The sequence below is a fragment of the Cetorhinus maximus genome, chromosome 5 (assembly GCF_964194155.1).
Source record: "Cetorhinus maximus chromosome 5, sCetMax3.hap1.1, whole genome shotgun sequence".
In the NCBI taxonomy this organism is placed as follows: Eukaryota; Metazoa; Chordata; class Chondrichthyes; order Lamniformes; family Cetorhinidae; genus Cetorhinus; species Cetorhinus maximus.
This window is the reverse complement of record NC_135883.1, coordinates 28,881,941-28,901,715: the sequence shown is the minus strand read 5'-3', so window position 1 is coordinate 28,901,715 and position 19,775 is coordinate 28,881,941. Positions and strand designations below refer to the sequence as shown.

The following is a 19,775-nucleotide window of genomic DNA, read 5'->3' as shown; positions in this document are numbered from 1 at the left end:
AGCCACCAAGGTAGAACATAAAATTAAGAAAACCGAATGGCACAAAATATTGCACCTGATGAAATAAGTAATTTGATTTGGTCTGTTGTCTTTTTAATATAAATTGACATATGAGGTCTTTCTGGTCAAGGTTGTATCATGGTTAGTATTATCTATTAAGCAGTGGCGCTTTGTAAAACTAGAGTTATCCAGGTCAGTGAGCAGATAGCTTCACCAGATTCTTAAGAGCATAAATAAAAAGCAGATTTGGGTGGCAGAATACTTATAATAAGTATTTTGTTCACTTGATGGTTGATTTGAAATGATTGGATCACAGAGCAGTGATAATTGGATTTATTTTCAAGTGAGTATATTTGGAAGAGTGAGTTCACATCATGACCAAGTTATCATAGGAACAGTGCCTGTTCTTTAAAAGGCAGACTTTGGTTAAATATGCAGTTGTTTCATCAGTATTGTACTGATACAAGCGTATATAAGAAATAGGAGCAGATGTAGACCATATTGCCCCTCGAGTCTGCTCCGCCATATAATACGATTGCAGCTGATATCCTGCGTCGACCCTACTGTTCATTAAATGGTGCTTGAGCCTCTGATTAACCATATAACCAAGAATGAACCAGCTGCTCCACCTTATTTGGCATGTGTTAATATGTTTATTTAGTTTTTGAAGACTGTTCTGTTTACCAGACATAAGCTTTTTGTCTTGGGTCCACTTGCATTTCTTGCTTATCATACAGTATGCAGCAGTATTTTGGTAAGGATGGAAAATCTGCTTCTTTTAGCATGATGGTGCAGCATTGAGGAAAGTGGTAGTTGGGATGGAGGGCAGAGTGGGACTAAAATGAAAGCTGTATACTTGAGAGGAAACCAAATGTTTTGTCCTATGATCTGTTAGGCAACCTTTTTTTCTTTACCAGCAAAAAATGTCACAAAGAAACAAACAGCTAATTGTTGGATTGAAAATTTAATTTGCTAATTGACCTTGTATTCTGCAGAGCAATGAAGCTAACAGAATTAGAGGCCATTATATTAATTATCTTGATAGCAATTAAATGCAGAGTGCAATAGTTTAGCAAAGGTACTTGGATTTTATTTTTTGTTTATGCGAAATGAAGGTCTTATGCCATCTGATCACTAAAAATCGTAAATTTATGTTCCATGAATATATTTTGCATATTGAAAAATAAAAGTTTAAGTAGGTTTATTTGACCAATTTAACAAGCCACCATTTTAAAAAATACTGCTTTTAATACTCTAATCCCCTTAGGCTGAGTGGAGCTGCTCATTTTCTATTGTCACTTGTCAATGGGAGTGTTTCATGGGTGTTTTATCTGCAAACACATTTGCACAGTGGCATACATCAGATGGTTTATAAATTTGCATGAGGAAACAATTAAATGTAGACCGTTTAAAAGGGTAACGTGACAGATGTTAACAGCTGCTTTAAAGTAATTGCGAAATTTTCTCCAGAGGTGGATTTGTGTGAACCAATTTACAGTACAACATTGAGTTCATTCAGAATTGAAATTTGAATTTGAACATAATATATGTCAGCTTTGACCTCCCACTACTCATATAAATGAAAAAGAGCTAGGGAAATGAATTATACTGTATGCATACAGGCTCATGAAGAACAGAAGTGTTTAGCCCTTATTTTTGCTGACCAATTCTATTTGAAATAGAGCAGCATTAAATTTTCAGACTACTTTTGAGTGTTTTAAAAAATTTATTCTTGCATGAGATTTGTGCGTCAGTTGTTGCCCATCCCAAATTGCCCTTGAGAAGATAGTGGTGAGCTGCCACCTTGAACTGCTGCAGTCCATGTGGTACAGATTCATCCACAGAGCTGTTAGTTTCAAGTCAGGATGGTGTGTGGCTTGACAGAGACCTTGAAGGTGGTGGTGTTCCCATGCATCAGCTGCCCTTGTACTTCTAAGTGGTAAAGGTTGCTGGTTTGGAAGGTGCTGTTGAAGAAGGCTTGATGTATTGCTGCAGTGCATCTTGCATATAGTACACACTGCTGCCACTGTGCTTTGGTGGTGGAGGGAGTGAATGTTTCAGAAGGTGAATGGGGAGTCAATCAAGTCAGCTGCTTTGTCCTGGATGTTGTCAAACTTCCTGTGAGTTGTTGGAGGTGCACTCATCCAGGCAAGTGGAGAATATTCCATCGCACTCCTGACTTGTGGACAGGCTTTCGGGAGTCAGGAGATGAATTACTTCCTGCATAATTCCTGGCCTCTGACCTGCTCTTGTAGCCACAGTATTTATATGACTGGTCCAGTTCAGTTTCTGGTTGATGGTAAACCCCAGAATATAAATAGTGGGACACTCAGCAATGCTAATGCCATTGAATGTCAAGGGGAGATGGTTAGATTCTCTCTTGTTGGAGATAGTTATTGTCTGGCACTTGTGTGGTGCAAATGTTGCAAATGTATTGAAGTAATTGCAATTAGAAAATATTGACTGTCTAGTAAAAATACTTATTTGACTTTTGTGTCCTTTTGTCGTTGCCGTCATAAATTATGTACAAGGGCCTTTAGATCTTAACATAAGAAATAGGACCAAGAGTAGACCCTTGAGCCTGCTCCGCCATTCAGTACGATCGTGGCTGATCATTAACCTTAACTCCACTTTGTTGCCTGTTCCCCATATCCCTTAATTTCCTGAAAGACCGAAAATCAATTCATCTCGGCCTTAAATTATTCAATGATGACGCATCTACAACTCTCTGTGTTAGAAAATTCCAAAGATTCACAGCTCTCTATGTGAAGAAATTTCTCCTCATCACTGTCATAGATAATTGGGCCTTTTTCTGAGTTGGTGCCCCCTTGTTCTAAATTCCACAGCCAGTGTGAACCCTATGAGGCCCCTTCAGAATCCTGAACATTTCAATGAGATCACCTCTCATTCTTCTAAACTCCCGAGGGTATAGGGCTAATTTACTCACCCTCTCATCCCAGGAGCCAATTTAGTGAACCCTCACTGAACCACCTCCTATGGAAGTATTTCCTTTCTTAAATATGAAGACCAAAACCGCATACTGCGGTGTGGTCTCACGAAAGCTCTGTACAATTATAGCAAAACTTCATTACTATCGTACTCTAATCCCCTTGCAATAAAAGCCAATATGCCATCTATCTTCCTAATTGTTTGCTGTACTTGTAGTGTACTTGCTAACATTTTGTGTTCCTTGTACACCCCTCTGAGCATCAATATTTACAGGTTTCACACCTCTTTAAAAAAAATTATGCTTTTCTTACCACCAAAGTGAATAACCTCACACTTCCCCACATTATATTCCATATGTCTCCTTGTTGCCCAGTCACTTAATCTCCATATGTTTCTTTGTTGCCCACTCACTTAATTTGTCTATAATCTCTTTGCATCCTCCTGACAGATTGTATTCCCACCTATCTTTATATCATCAGTAAATTTAAATAAATTACTTATGGCCTCCTCATCTGAGTCATTAATATAGATTGTATGTTTTTTTAAAAATCCATTCATGGGATGTGGGCTTTGCTGGCTGGGCCAGCATTTATTTCCCATCCCTAGTTACCCTTGAGAAGGTGCTGGTGAGCTGCCTTCTTGAACCGCTGCAGTCCATGTGATATAGGTACACCCACATTGCTGTTAGAAAGGGAGTTCCAGGATTTTGACCTAGCGACAGTGAAGGAACAGCGAAATATTTCCAAGTCAGGATGGTGAGTGACTTGGAGGAGAACTTCCAGGTGGTGGTATTCCCATCTGCTGCCGTTGTCCTCCTAGATGGTAGAGGTCGTGGGTTTGGAAAGTGCTGTCCCAGGAGCCTTGGTGAATTCCTGCAGTACATCTTGTAGATGGTACACACTGCTGCTACTGTGCGTCGGTGGTGGAGGAAGTGAATGTTTGTGCCAATATGGTGCCAGTCAAGTGGGCTGCTTTGTCCTGGATGCTGTCAAACTTCGAGTGTTGTGGGAACTGCACTCATCCGGGCAAGTGAGAGTATTCCATCACACTCCTGACTTGTGCCTTGTAGATGGTGGACAGGCTTTGGGGAGTCAGGAGGTGTTACTCGTCGCAGGATTGCTAGCCTCTGACCTGCTCTTGTAGTCACAGTATTTATATGGCTCATCCAGTTCAGTTTCAGGTCAATGTAATCCCCAGCATGTTGATAATGGGGGATTCCGTGATGTTAATGCCATTGAACATCAGGTGGTGATGGTTGGATTCTCTCTTGTTGGAGATGGTCATTGCCTGACACTTGTGCGGCGTGAATGTTACTTGCCACTTGTCAGCACAAGCCTGGATATTGTCCAGGTATTGCCGCATTCAGGCATGGACTGCTTCAGTATCTGAGGAATTGCGAATGGTGCTGAACATTGTGCAATCATCACCGAACATCCCCACTTCTGACCTTATGATGGAAGGAAGGTCATTGATTAAGCAGCTGAAGCTGGTTGGGCCGAGGACACTACTCTGAGGAACTCCTGCAACGATGTCCTGGAGCTCAGATGACTGACCTCCAACAACCACAATCACCTTTCTTTGTGCTAAGTATGACTCCAACCAGCGGAAAGTTTTCCCCCCGATTTCCCATTGATTTCAGTTTTGCTAGGGCTCCTTGATGGCACACTCAGTCAAATGCAGCCTTGATATCAAGGGCAGTCACTCTCACCTCACCTCTGGAGCTCAGCTCTTTTGTCCATGTTTGAACTAAGGCTGTAATTAGGTCAGGAGTCGAGTGGCCCTGGCGGAATCCAAACTGGGCATCAGTGAGCAGGTTATTTCTAAGCAAGTGCCGCTTGATAGCTGAGGCCTAGCACTGATCCTTGCGCCACTCAACTAGTTACAGCATGTCAACTTGAAATGCCCCATTTATCCTGACTCCATGCTTCTTGTTCATTAACCAATCTGCTATCCATCCTAATATATTACCCAACTCCATGAGCCCTTATCTTGTGTATTAATCTTTTGTGTGGCACCTTATCAAATGTCTTTTGGAAATCCAAGTACATTGCATCTACTCGTTTGCCATTGTTTGCTCTACTAGTTAATACTCAAAAAAACTCTAATAAATTTGTTAAGCATGCTTTTCCCTTTCGTAAAACCCTATTGACTGTGCCTGATCATACCATGATTTTCCAAGTGCATTGTTAAGACTTCCAGCATTTCCCTGATGACTGATGTCAGGCTAAGTGGCCTATCATTTCTTGTTTTCTCTCTCCCGCCCTTTTGATTTGTGGAGTTATATTTTCTAACTTTTATACTGCATTCATTTCTAGGATCTTAAGAAGCCTTTTGATAAAGCATGGAAGGACTATGAAACAAAAGTGTAAGTCTCAGAATATTTTTTTCCTGTAAGTTATTTATTTGCTCAGCTATTCTGTAATAAGCACTATACATGGGTGTTCAGCAGGAATTGCAACATTTGATTGATTGTTCTTTTGGAAAACAATGCTTTTGTAATTGAAGATGTGAGCTGTGTAGATCGATCATGATACAGTAACTGTTCTTCTATGAAGTGTGATTTTGAAAGAAACCTCTTAATGGCCTGTTTTAAGTGACATTTCTAAGACTTCATGGCAGATGGCCTATCCAGATTGGGTGGTGATCCATGGGCACTTCAAAGAGTGAAAAACAATTGCTAAAATACAGACGGGAAGGAAACCAATAAACAAATTATTAAACATTCCTTTTTAATTCTAATATAGTAAGGTATAAAAATTTCTGCTCATGAAATATTTTCTATTTCATATAGCTTAATGCTTGTCCATTAATTCTAATGTATCAGAAAAATGCTAAAAATTAATCCCAGAAAGTGATATTTCTACAAACTTTGCATTTTGCTATTCTTGCAGGGAGAATGGCTGGAAATGAATCCTTTACCTCTGAATAATGCAGATTTTGCATCACTCAGTTGGTTTCTATTTTTATTAAATCACAAAGATAATAAGTTAGGATCAAGTACAATTTTGAGTATACCTATTCTAAACTAGTTTAAAATATTTTTAAGAATTTGCATGAGTGGTGTACAATACTTTGCAAGGAGATTATTCTAAGTATTGTTGCTAACGTAGTAATAAAAGTGTATTTTTTTTTATTTTTAAAGCATTCATCATAGTTTGCTTGTGGCTTCACAATTGAAGTCATCTTGCACTTGATGTTTTAAAGATAAAAATGGTGGTTTGTTCACGTCTAATGTGTTTATAACTATATTTATTTTGCTCATTCATTCTCCCAAAAACAATTGATACCTCCATTTTTTTTAATAAGTAGCAAAACCTCCTAGACTGTTGTCACTTTGAAATTTTGCTATGCTACAGCAGTTTTGCTTGTTAGTCTTTCCACAAGATGAATTTGCATTTATATACACCTTTCATGACCTCATGATAGTATTCTTGCTGTTGTAAGTAACTTACCAGCTATCATGTTGTAATGGTGTTGGTTGAGGCTTAAGTATTGGGCAGGTCATTGGGGAAAATTGCACTGGTCTTCTGTGAAATTGCATTTTTCATTAGCTAATGGGTTTTTTTTAAGTTCACTTGAGATTTATTTTCTTTCATACTCACCCATGGACCAGCTGAGGCCCTTAAGTGACCAATTAATGGCCACTTCAAGGCATCCCCCTGCTGCCTGTGGAATTGGGCAGCACCAAGTGTCCCTGATACTACTGGTAAAATCTGGCGGACCAGTGGCTGGATAAAGGGGGGAGGTGTGCCCTCCTTTCAGGCCCCCTGTGCTCATTGGAGGCCGCACAATAGAAAATTATTAATATCAGCCAACACTTCAGAAAGGAACCTGGTGTTAGAGATTTCTTTGAGAAAGTGACAGATAATGGTGGACAGGGGAATTGAAGTGGATGTGGTGTACATGGACTTTCAAATGTATGGTATTATATGTACTTTGAGTGGAAAACCTTAAGGATTAAGGGGTTCAGAATCACAAGGCATTGGAATCAGCATCTCAAGTCATTGAGGCTAATTAATATGTCTGCCTTTGAAGCAGTCACTAAACATTAACTATAAAAAATAGTGTATGCTATGGGTGGGACTTGAAGGTTACACTAGAAAAATGTAACTGCATTTTTAATATGACTGTTTTATTTGCAGTACAAAAATTGAAAAGGAGAAAAAAGAGCATGCCAAACAACATGGTATGATCCGTACAGAAATAAGTGGAGCAGAAATCGCTGAAGAAATGGAGAAAGAGCGAAGGTTCTTTCAGTTACAAATGTGCGAGGTAAATTAATTCTGAGTAATGTGGTAGTTTTGTGCTGATATGTAATTAGGAAATTATTTGGTCAGCCGTTGCTATAATTTACATGGCTGATTGTGTTTTTTCTGTCATTACCTGTCAGTAGATTATATTTTGGACAATTAGCTACTGATTTTGTTGAAAAAAAACTATATTACTGTCTTGTAGATTAATTGAAGCTTATTTGCATGTAGCATCTGGCTGCATGCCTTAATGTAAATTTGTATATAGCCTAAACATAAATTGCAGTCATGTACAGTTTGCCCAAAGTGGGTTATATAATTGAAGTTTCATCTCAAACAGAAAGGTGCAAATCACAAGTCCATTGCTTACTCCCTAGGGCAGATTAGGTGAATCTATGTAGTGTCACTTTTGCCTAGGAGTATCGCAATTAGCTGTCACTCAGCATTAGCCCTCTTCCCTCTTAGTTAGAAGGCTGTGGGTTCACAAATCACAGTGGAGCCAAATCTAGGGAGTATTACACTGTTGGAGGTGCCACCTTTTAGATGGGACATTAAACCACAGCTCTCTTAGGTAAACTTAGAAGATGCCTACAGTATTTTGAAAAAGAGCGGGTGTTCTGGCTAATTTTTATCCTCCAAACATCACTAAACACAGATTATTTGGTTGTTATCACATTGTTTGTGGAATTTTGTGGGAATTGGTTGCCACTTTTCCTACATTGCAACAGTGACTATGTTTCAGAAGTACTGCATTGGATGTAAAGTGCATTGCAATGCCATGAGGCTTTGAAAGGCATTTTACAAATTTTTTTTTTTTTGTTTTTATTCCTTTCAGCTTTTAAAAAGTTCATTCATGGGATGTGGATGTCACTGGCTAGGCCAACATTTACTGCCCATCCCAAATTGCCCTTGAGAAGGTTGTGGTGAGCTGCCTTCTTGAACCGCTGCTGTCCAAGTGATGTAGATATACCGACAGTGCTATTAGGGAGGGAGTTCCAGCGACATTGAAGGAACGCGATATATTTCCAAGTCAGGTTGATGAGTGGCTTGGAAAGGAACTTGCAGGTGGTGGTGTTCCCATGTATCTGCTGCCCTTGTCCTTCTAAGTGGTCGTGGGTTTGGAAGGTGCTGTCTGAGGAGCCTTGGTGAGTTACTGCAGTGCATCTTGTACATGGTGCACACTGTTGCCACTGTGCATCAGAGGTGGAGAGAGTGAATGTTTGTGGATGGAGTGCCAATCAAGCAGGCTGCTTTGTCCTGGATGGTGCCAAACTTCTTGAGTGTTGTTTGAGCTGCACTTATCCAGGCAAGTGGAGAGTATTCCATCACACTCCTGACTTGTGCCTTGTAGATAGTGGACAGGCTTTGGGGAGTCAGGAGATGAGTTACTCACCACATGATTCCTAGCCTCTGACCTGCTCTTGTAGCCACAGTATTTATGTGGCTAGTTCAGTTCAGTCCCTGGTCAGTTGTAACTGATGTTAGTGCAGATTCAGCACTAGTAATGCCATTGAATGTCAAGGGGTGATAGTTGGATTCTCTCTTTGTTGGAGGTGGTCATTGGCTGGTACTTGCGTGGTGCAAATGTTACTTGCCACTTATCAGCCCAAGCTTGGATATTGTCCAGGTCTTGCTGCATTTGGACATGGACTGCTTCAGTATCTGAGGAGTCGTGAATGGTGCTAAACATTGTGCAATCATTGGTAAACATCCCCACTTCTGACCTTATGATGGAAGGAAGGTGATTGATGAAGCAGCTGAAGATGGTTGGGCTGATGACACTACCCTGAGGAGTTCCTGCAGTGATGTCCTGGAGCTGAGATGATTGACCTCCAACAGCCACAACCATCCATCTTTGTGCTAGGTATGATTCCAATCAGCGGAAAATTTCCCCCCAATTCCCATTAATTCCAGTTTTGCTAGGGTTCTTTGATGACACACTAGATCAAATGCTGCCTTGATGTCAAGGGCATTCATTCTCACCTCACCTCTGGAGTTCAGCTATTTTGTCCATGTTTTAACTAAGGTTGTAATGAGGTCAGGAGCTCAGTGGCATTGGCGGAACCCAAACTGGGCGTCAGTGAGCAGGTTATTGCTAAGCAGGTGCCAGTTGTTAGCACTGTTGATGACGCCTTCCATTACTTTACTGATGGTCAAGAGTAGGTTGATGGGGCAATAATTGGCTGGGTTGGATTTGTCCTGCTTTGTATTTACAGGATATGGCTGGGCATTTTTCCACATTGCTGAGTAGATGCCAGTGTTGTAACTGTACTGGAACAATTTGGCTAGGGATGCAGCATGTCCTGGAGCACAAATCTTCAGTACTATTGCCGGAATATTGTCAGGACCCAAAGCCTTTGCAGTATCCAGTGCCTTCAGCCGTTTCTTGATATCACGTGCAGTGAATTGAATTGGCTGAAGACTGGCACCTGTGATGCTGTGGACCTCCGGAGGAGGCCGAGATGGATCATCCACTCGGCACTTCTGGCTGCTGTTTTCTTTCAGGACTTGGGAATGCTAGGTTTTCATTCAGATTCCTGCCAGTTGCGGTTTGTTTTTAACCATTCACGAATGTGAGCTTCGCTGGCTGGGCTAGCTGCTATTGCCCATCCCTAGTTGTCCTTGAGAAGGTGGTGGTGAGCTGCCTTCTTGAACTGCTGCAGTCCATGAGGTGTAGGTACACCTACAGTGCTATTAGGAAGGGAGTTCCAGGATTTTGACCCAGCGACAATGAAGGAACACTATACATTTCCAAGTCAGGATGGTGAGTGACTTGGAGGGGAACTTCCAATTGGTGGTGTTCCCATCTATCTGCTACCCTTCTAGATGGTAGTGGTTGTGAGTTTGGAACTTGCTGTCTAAGGAGCCTTGGTGAATTCCTGCAGTGCATCTTGTAGATGGCACACACTGCTGCCACTGTGCATCAGAGGTGGAGGGAGTGAATGTTTGTGGTTGGGGTGCCAATCAAGTAGGCTGCTTTGTCCTGGATGGTGTCAAGCTTCTGGAGTGCTGTTGGAGCTGCACTCATCCAGGCAAGTGGAGAGTATTCCATCACACCCCTGAGTTGTGCCTTGTAGATGGTGAACAGGTTTTGGGGAGTCAGGAGGTGAGTTACTCACCGCATGATTCCTAGCCTCTGACCTGCTTTTGATCTGCTCTTGTAGCCAGCCACAGTGTTTATGTGGCTAGTTCAGTTCAGTTTCTGGTCAGTGATAACCCCTGGAATGTTGATAGTGGGGGATTAAGTGATGATAATGCCATTGAATGTCAGGGGCGAAGGTTAGTTAGATTCTCCCTTGTTGGAAATGGTCATTGCCTGACCCTTGTGTGGCACGAATGTTACTTGCCATTTGTCAGCCCAAGATTGGATATTGTCCAGATCTTGCTGCATTTGGACATGGACTGCTTCAGTATCTGAGGAGTCGCGAATGGTGCTGAACATTGTGCAATCATCAGCGAGCATCCCCACTTCTGACCTTATGATGGAAGGAAGATCATTGATGAAGCGGCTGAAGATGGTTGGGCTGAGGACACTACCCTGAGGAACTCCTGCAGTGATGCCCTAGTGCTGAGATGGCTGACCAACAACCACAACCATCTTCCTTTGTGCTAGGTATGAATCCAACCAGTGGAGAGTTTTCCCCCTGATTCCCATTGACTCTAGTTTTGTTAGGGCTCCTTGATGCCACACTGGGTCAAATGCTGCCTTGATATCAAGGGCAGTCATTCTCACCTCACCTCTTGAGTTCAGCTTTTTTGTCCATGTTTGAACCAAGGTTGTAATGAGGTCAGGAGCTGAGTGGCATTGGCAGAACCCAAACTGGGCGTCAGTGAGCAGATTATTGATAAGCATGTGCTGTTTGATAGCACTGTTGATGACCCCTTCCATTACTTTACTGAGGATCGAGAGTAGACTGATGGGGCGGTAATTGGCTGGGTTGGATTTGTCCTGCATTTTGTGTACAGGACATACCTGGGCAATTTTCTGCATAGCTGGGTAGATGCCAGTGCTGTAGCTGTACTGGAACAGCTTGGCTAGGGGCATGGAAAGTTCTGGGGCACAAGCCTTCAGTGCTATTGCTGGAATATTGTCGGGGACCATAGCCTTTGCAATATCCAGTGCCTTCGAATTGACTGACGACTGGCATCTGTGATGCTGGGAACTTCCAGAGGTGGCCGAGATGGATCATCCATTCAGCACTTCTGGCTGAAGATTGTAGCAAATATTTCAGCCTCATCTTTTGCACTAATGTGCTGGGTTCCTCCATCATTAAGGATGGGGATTTTTGTGGAGCTTCCTCCTCCAGTGAGTTGTTTGATTGTCCACCACCATTTACAACTGGATGTGGCAGGACTGCAGAACTTGGGTCTGATCTGTTGGTTGTGGAATTGCTTAGCTCTGTCTATTACTTGCTGCTTCTGTTTTTGGAATGCAAGTAGTCCTGTGTTATAGCTTCACTAGGTTGACACTTCATTTTTAGGTGTGTCTGATGCTGCTCCTGACATGCCCTCCTGCACGTTTCATTAAACCAGGGTTGACTCTCTGGCTTGATTATCATGGTAGAGTGGGGGATATGCTGGGCCATGAGGTTAGAGATTGTGTTCGAGTACAGTTCTGCTGCTGCTGATGGTTCACAGCGCCTCATGGATGCCCAGTCTTGAGTTGCTAGATCTGTTAGATATCTATCCCATTTAGTACAGTGGGAATGGCATGCAATATGATGGCGGATATCCTCAATGTGAAGGTGGGATTTTGTCTTCACATGATTTGTGCGGTGGTCACTTTCATCGATGCTGTCATGGACAGATGCTTCTGTGGCAGGCAGGCTGGTGAGGATGATTCCCAAAGAGGCCTGGACTGAGAATTACTGTGATTTCCTTGAACTCTCGTTTCCTTGTCACTGAACAACCTGGCACGACGATGAACCCTACTGTCCCTACTGTACAGGTCGGCGCAGCCATACAGTGGAACCCACCTCGGGCTGCTGATGTGGATTCCACATGAATTCCAGTATCTGGGCTCACTCAGAGCTGGGGTAATTGGGCTGACCAATAGAAATGATAATGCTTTGTCTACTGGTAGCGACTGCAAATACATTCCCCCATCCCTATTGGGTGCTCAAGATATACCCATGATGGTAGAAATTGAGACCTTGCCCTGATCCGAGCTACTTTTATTCTGTGATGGAATGTGGGCGTCACTGACAAGGGCAGTATTTTATTGCCCATCCCTGATTGCCTTGAAAATGTGGTAGTGAGCTATTTTCTTGAACCACTGCAGTCCATCAGGTACACCCACAGTTGCTGTTAGGAAGGGAGTTCCAGGATTTTGATCCAGCAGATCAGGAGTGAAAGTCACAGGCACTAGCTCTCTTGTATTTCTGGTGGAGCAAGGTTAAGGATTTTCAGCCCCACAACTTGTATTTTTATAAATGCTGGTAGATCCACACTCTCATAGTTTTATTAATGTGCAACATTTTAGATCATTTTCTTTGCAAATCTATTGACCAACATACAGTTATCTGTGATGATTTGTAATGCATCATTAGAAAATGCTGACTTTTATATTAAAGTTCTTATGTTGTGTAAGTAAATGTACAGGTTCCACCAGAATCAGCAGTTGTACACCTTTCTTGAGAATTTTTTATTGCATTCGTTTTTTTCTTGAATGTTGAACCATTCTGAATTTTCAGCTTCAAAATATATTTTCTTCTGCAGTATTTGCTTAAAGTCAATGAGATCAAGATTAAGAAAGGTGTTGATTTACTCCAGAACCTGATTAAATATTTCCATGCACAATGCAAGTAAGTTTTTCGTTTTATCCTTTTTATTAAATATTTACAACTGTTTTGATTACGTTGAATTCTGTTCATAAAATTTATGCTGCTTTACTTCTAAAATCACTCAGTTTATTGCCTAATTATGCTGATAATTTATAATATATTTCTGTATGATGCATTCCAGTTTAACTATCTAGTAACAGTTTCTTTCAGGATGGCTTGAAGGCTGTAGAAAGTTTAAAACCCTCCATGGAAAAGCTGGCGACAGATTTGCATGCTGTAAGTGCAATTATTACTGTGACTAAATCTATATGTGCCTATTGAGGAAGTATGCAAATTACTGTTGTTCATTCATAGCTTCATTAGCTCTAGATTTGTCTACTCCAATACAGTCCTGACTGGACTCTCACATTCTATCCTCTAAACTTGAGGTCATCCAAAACTCTGCTGCCCATGTCTTAACTCGTAGAAAGTCTCATTCCCCTATCACCCCTGTGCTCACTGACCTACGTTGGCTCCTGGTCAAGCAACGTCTTGATTTTAAAATTCTCATTCTTCTTTTCAAATCCCTCCATGGTCTTGCCCCTCTGTACTTCCAGCACCACAAACCTCTGAAATATCTCCACTCCTCCAATGCTGGTTTCTTGTGCATTGCCAGTTTTAATCATACCGACATTGGCTGTGCCTACAATTGCTTAGGCCCCAAGCTCTGGAATATCTCTCCATCTCTCTACCTCTCTTAGGACACAGCCTATAACTTACCTCTTTGACTAAACTATTGGTCATCTAACCTAGTATCTCCTAATGTGGCTCGATGTCATACTTTGTTTCATAGTGCTCTTGTGAAGCACCTTGGGACGTTTTATTGCATTAAAGGTGCTATATAAATACAAGTTTTTGTTGTTGGATGGATTAAAACCAAGACATACAGGTCTCTGGTTTGATTTCTGGTTTCTGATGGCCTCAACAGGCAACATTTTGGTTTTATAATTGACCTTGCAGTGGACCAGAGGGAAGGGAGAAATCTGCTCTTGAGAACTTTCCAATAGTTAGCGCCATGAAGTGCTGCATAAGTGAATTTCAATAGAGGGGCAGGTTTGGACCTGTTTTCCTTCTATGGTTTAATAGCCTGGTGAGATTCATGTCTGGAGTTTCTGCTTTGTTTAGATTGAACCACACTCAGATACAGACATCTTGGTTGCACCCAATTCTCTCCAGTTAGCTCATTAGCGTAGATTCAGGTATGGGATTTGAATAATTGTAGAAGTGAGAAGTTGCATATAAGTGAAATTCGAATTGGGGAGAATCAAAGTTGAAGTATTGCATGAAAGGATTTTTTAAAAAAACCTTTGGTTACCCTCAAATGGTATCTTATCACATCAATAGCCATTTCCAAGGCTGAAGTGGACTGAAAAATAACAGCTAAAATAAAAGGAAAATAAACTCTATTCGGCAGACATGAGTCTTGAGCCAAGTTACAGAGCAGTCTGGTACCCAACCCTTTGGCTGCTGAGGCGGGGGTAATATTGCATTAGTCTATTGTGCCATCCACAGGGCAAATTCCCATAGGCAAGCACTGAAGCATGTCTCCAATTAGGTCAGCTGTGGCCTACCATCTGTAATTGAATGTGGCAGCCTATACTGCATGGTAGCTGCATGGTAGTCTTTGTAGTTGATGACACTGCTCTGCATTTACCCCCCTGTTCATCCAGGCCCTGAAAAGACAGTTCCTGACAGTCAGTGCCAGATAGATGAGCCAAGGCTGCTGAAATGGCAGATGTCATCTTGGTAGAAATGGCCATCCAGACTATATTGGATCTCAATTTTTTCCCCCTTTGTTCAGCTAGTTGTCTTAACACTCAAGGCTACCAGTCATGATATATTTATTAGTCTCTGTTTCAATGGCAACAACTTATTTACTTCCTTTAACAAACTAAAATGTCCAAGTTGCTTCACATGAGTGCTATAAAGCAAAATAAGCCCCACAGGATATTAGGGCAGGGTCAACAATGGTGGAGTAATTAAAATTGGAATTTAGAGGTAGGGAGAGGGCAATAAAGTTGTGGATAGCCTCAAATTTTCAGAGGGTAGACTGTGGGTGGTTGGCCAGGAGTGCATTGGGATAATCAAGTCTAGTGGTAACAAAGGTGGGGCGGAGTCAGTTGGTGTTATAGGTCATGTAATAGACTGTTTTAGTGATGGCACGAATATGTGGTCTGAAGCTCATCTGTGTAAGAAATGACACCAAGGTCTGGTTCAGTCTCTCAGTTGCCATGGAGAGAAATGGAGTTAGTGAGTGGGGAACTGAGTTTCTAGTGGAGACCGAATTGGATCAAATATCTGCTCATCTAGTACTGGATGTTGGGCAAGTCCTCTGACAATTTAGAGACAGTGGAGGGGTCGAGAGACGTGGTGGCTGAAGGATAAATGGGTGTTGTCAGTGTGTGTTTGGAAACGGAGCTGTGCTTTTGGATGATGTTGCCAAGGGGCAACATGTAGAGGAGAAATGGGGTGGGGGTCAAGAATAGGTCCTTGGGGGATACCAGAGGTGATGGAGCAGGTGTGGGAGGAGAAACCATTGCAGGTGATTCCCTGGCTGTGATTAGATAGCTAAGAATGGAACCACCCAGCTGGACAATGGTGTTGAAGGAGGATTGAGTGGTCAACTGTGTCAAAGGCTGCAGACCAGGGTTCAAAATACATTGGGGGCAGCAAGTGCTAAAAAGGCCCTAAAACGCCTGAGAAAATTCAATCACGGGATGACCAATGAGAGAAAAGCTGCTCCCTTACATGGAAGTGACCAAGTATATGAGGAGCTGCTCCTCTCCCGTGCTTGCTGCTGGTAGGCTCAACTGCATCTTACTGGTGAGCCTATCAGCAGCAAACATGGGAGAGAAGCAGCCTGTGATTGAAGCAGGAAAGTGAGTGGCTGCGCATGAATCTGAGCACTGGAGCAGCAATAGTGAGGGAAACTCCAGGGGGTGGGTGGAAGAGAGAGACTGACTCCAGGGGAGGGGGGAGAGCGACTGGGAGAGGGGAGAGTGAGATTGTCAGCAGTTGGGAAATGGGACTGCTGAGTGAGTGAATGGAGGGAGCGAGGTGTAAGGTTGGGAAGTGAGGTAGCTTATATCCTTGTTGCCTGTTCCTGACAAATCTTTTAGGTTTTTTGCCTCTTTTAAAAGCCGATGTTATACTCGTTCAGTGAATTGACATCCCCACTTTACTTTTCAAAATGATTCTAAGTCTGTAGAATCTTTTTGTGTATCCTCTCTGTCTTAATGCAGTAAATGGGCAGTAACTGCTTGGCTGAAATCTTCTAGCTTTTTGCATATATGATGAAAACGCATTAGCTCTGACTTCATGATTCCATGGAAAGTGTGTTTAGGATGATGGCTTTTTGTATCTCGAAGTATATATCAGTTATTTTGAAAAAAACTTGCGTTGCCAACTTATGCCTGTTGTTTTCTTGTGGCAATATAAATAATGTGGTGTATAGAAAATTAACGCCTTTCTTGTGTATTGTGGCTTTGTGTTTAATGGAGGGGTGATTATTGAGAATATTGATGAATTCTTTTAATTCTGTTTTGAGAGTCCAGGTACCCATACGCAGTCTTTGGTATTTGTGCTATCTTATCTATCTAATGAAGCAAATCTTAAAAAACAAAAACAGAATTACCTGGAAAAACTCAGCAGGTCTGGCAGCATCGGCATTTTCTCCGCCGATGCTGCCAGACCTGCTGAGTTTTTCCAGGTAATTCTGTTTTTGTTTTGGATTTCCAGCATCCGCAGTAGTTTTTTGTTTCAAATCTTAAAAAACCTCAATACAAATACAGAAGATAATGTTACCACATGACTGCATCACCTAATAAAGGGGTTAGTAGGAATGAAAAAGAGCCCCTGGAAACCAAATAAGTAGCCCCCGAAAATCAGAAAGTAGCCCTCGAGAAAATCTCAAAAAGAACTCTTGGGGGAATAAAATATTTTGACCCTTGCTGTAGGTGGGTTGAGAAGGATGAAGAGGGGTGGTTTACCTTTATCACAATCATGTAGGATGTCATTTGAGAGGTGCTTTGGTACTATGGCAGTGGTGAAAACCTGATTGGTTGAGAAATTTATACTCGCCTTTGTTTTTTTTCCTGACCAGTAGGCAATATCCAGCCTCTTCTCACAAGGGAACATTCTACTCACTCAAATTTAGAGATTTCTGGTATATACTGACAACCTGGGTTCAAGAACTCCTGAGGGTGCATGAGTATACTTCTAAAGTTTAACCAGCTAGAATTATGCAACTAACCAGAACTGCTCCCCATTATTTGTTCTCTTAGGACTGCCCTGCCCAGGATCGTATCTTGCAGGGTTATCCGGAACTGATCCCAGACCCTATTGGCACTGTACCCTTCCAGATTCCATTAGTAAGCCAATCATTAGCTTTGCCTTAGACTCATAGAGACCTGCTTGGTTTAGCTATTAAATTATTGGATGTGTCGCAGTACCTCAAGTCTCAAGAATTTTCTTATCCCCTTATATTTCAAACGTTCAACATGGTGATGGTGCTCAGGAGGGCTTGCATCATATCAGACATTTAATCATAGAATGTTACAGTGCCAGTACAGATGAAGCCATTCAGCCCATCTTCTCTAAGTTGAACCATTATCCTGAATTTTTTGATGACCCATGCTGCATAATAGGTTATTAGATTATTGCCTTGCCTCTGTCTCTAAGACAGATAATGGAAGAATTATAGAATCATACAGCACAGAAGATGACCATTTGGTCCATCGTGTTTGTGTTCCCTCTATAGCAGAGCTATCCAGTTAAACTCAATCTGCTCTTTCTCCATAGCCCTGAAATTTTTTTTCCCACTTCATGTAATTACCCAGCCCTCTTTAAAATGTTATTATTCAATTTCACTATCCTGTCAACTAGCGCATTCCAAATCGCATCTTTTTAAAAAAGAAAAATATTTCTTCATATCGCCTTTGATCTTTTGGCAAGCATCTTAAGTCTGTCTCCTTTGGTTACTGATCCTTCTGCCACTAGAAACAGTAAATATGGAAAAGCTAATAATGCTGTTCATGACTTTTGAACACCTTTATCAAATCTTCCCATAAGCTTTTTTGTAAGGAGCACAACCTCAGTTTTTCTAGTCTCCCTGCATAATTGAAGTCCCTTGACCCTGTTACAATTCTAGTAAATCTCCTCAGCACCCTCTTTAAGCCTTGCCATTTTTTCTAAAAGACAGTGCCCAAAATTGGCCACAATACTAAAGCTGGGATCTAAACAGCGTTTCAAAAAGGTTTAGGCTAACTTCTTTGCTTTTGTACTCTATACCTCTGCTTATAAGTTCAAGGACCCCATATGCCTTTTAATATTCTCCTCAACTTGTCATGCCCTTTTTAAAGACTTGTATGTGTACACCCCAAGGCCTTCCTGTTCCTGAAACTCCATTAAAATTGTAAGGTTTAATTTATATTGTCACTCCTCATTCTTCCTACCAAAATGTTTCACTTCATACTTCTCTGCATTAAATTTCATCTGCCATAGGCCTGCCAATTTCAAAAGTTTGTTTAAGCCCTCCTGAAGTCTGCTACTATCCTCCTAATTGTTTACTGTGGTCAGAATTTTCACCTCGGTGGGTGGGCATGCGCCCGACCTGCCTGAGCGTGGAATGACGCGCATTGAAGTCGGGCGAATGTCCCGATGTCAACGCGCAGTCACGCGATAGTTCGGTCGGCGGCCACGTGCAGGAATTGTTAAGGCTATTAAATTATCAAATTTTTGGCGGGCAGGTGGAAAGGCCAAGTGGCCTTTGCACTTTTTAGGAAACCTCATCCATGGGTGGGATGAAGTTTCCTTAAGGAAAAAAAAAAGTTTTAAAACTTAATTAATAACATATCTCTGCTCTTGTGACAGAGACATGAGGGGACATGTTTTATTACATTTCTAATTTCTTTATTTTTTTTATAACTCTTCATCTCCCAGAGGCAGCTCTGTGCCTCAGGGAGATTATCAAGCATGCACTCGCGCGCATGCGCGAAGTACGCATTCGCCCCACTTGCCCTTCTCCCTCTGCCCGCACAGGCAGCGCTGAGCGCTGCCACTCATGTTTCATGCTGGCAGGCCTTAATTGGCCCCCCAGCGTGAAATCACCTTCTGGTCCCGATCGCGGGCAGCGGTTGGCTTCCCAATCAAGGCCGCCCGACAAGGGCAAGATTCTGCCCTACATTTCTGAGTTTCATGTCATTTGCAAACTTTGAAATTATGCCCTGAATACCCAAATCCATGTAATTTATATAAAGGATATAGAGCAGTGGTCCCAACGCCAACCTCTGAGGAACATTATTGCACACTTTCCTCCAGCCATTCACCACTGATGTGCTTTCTATCCATTGACCAAATTCTTATCCATGCATTCCCTATTCTTTAATCCCATAGGCTTCAATTTTGCTAGCAGGCCTATTATGTGGTATTTTATCAATACCTTTTGGAAGTCATTTGTAGAAAAGATGGCCAAGACTAATGTCACACATCAGGCTTGCGCATCACCAACTGCTTAATTCAGGCCCTCAAGTGAGGGCCTTTAACAAAAGATGCAGGGCTCACTTCCATTCCAAGGTATTTGGACTAGTCCTTATAGACAGGCCCTTGCCTTCCCTGCAGTCACCTCACTTTTGCCACTAGTACATTTCATGACTTGGCCCTGAAACCTATTAACGCTTGGGTTTTTAGCCCAAAATCTCATGGGAATCTAAGCACCAACAGAGATTTAAAACCATAGAAAAGTTAAGAGATGAAT

At 42.0% G+C, this 19,775-nt stretch overlaps 1 protein-coding gene across 2 annotated transcripts in view; it reads left to right on the top strand.

Annotated features, from left to right (window-relative positions):
- Positions 1-19,775, top strand: part of asap2a (ArfGAP with SH3 domain, ankyrin repeat and PH domain 2a) — a 211,086-nt gene that overhangs the window by 119,058 nt on the left and 72,253 nt on the right. For both annotated transcript variants that reach the window (XM_078541632.1, XM_078541631.1), the window contains exons 5-8: positions 5,265-5,314; positions 7,092-7,221; positions 12,918-13,003; positions 13,183-13,258. In XM_078541632.1, the coding sequence (XP_078397758.1) occupies positions 5,265-5,314; positions 7,092-7,221; positions 12,918-13,003; positions 13,183-13,258 (342 nt within the window). The remainder of the gene's footprint in view (positions 1-5,264; positions 5,315-7,091; positions 7,222-12,917; positions 13,004-13,182; positions 13,259-19,775) is intronic.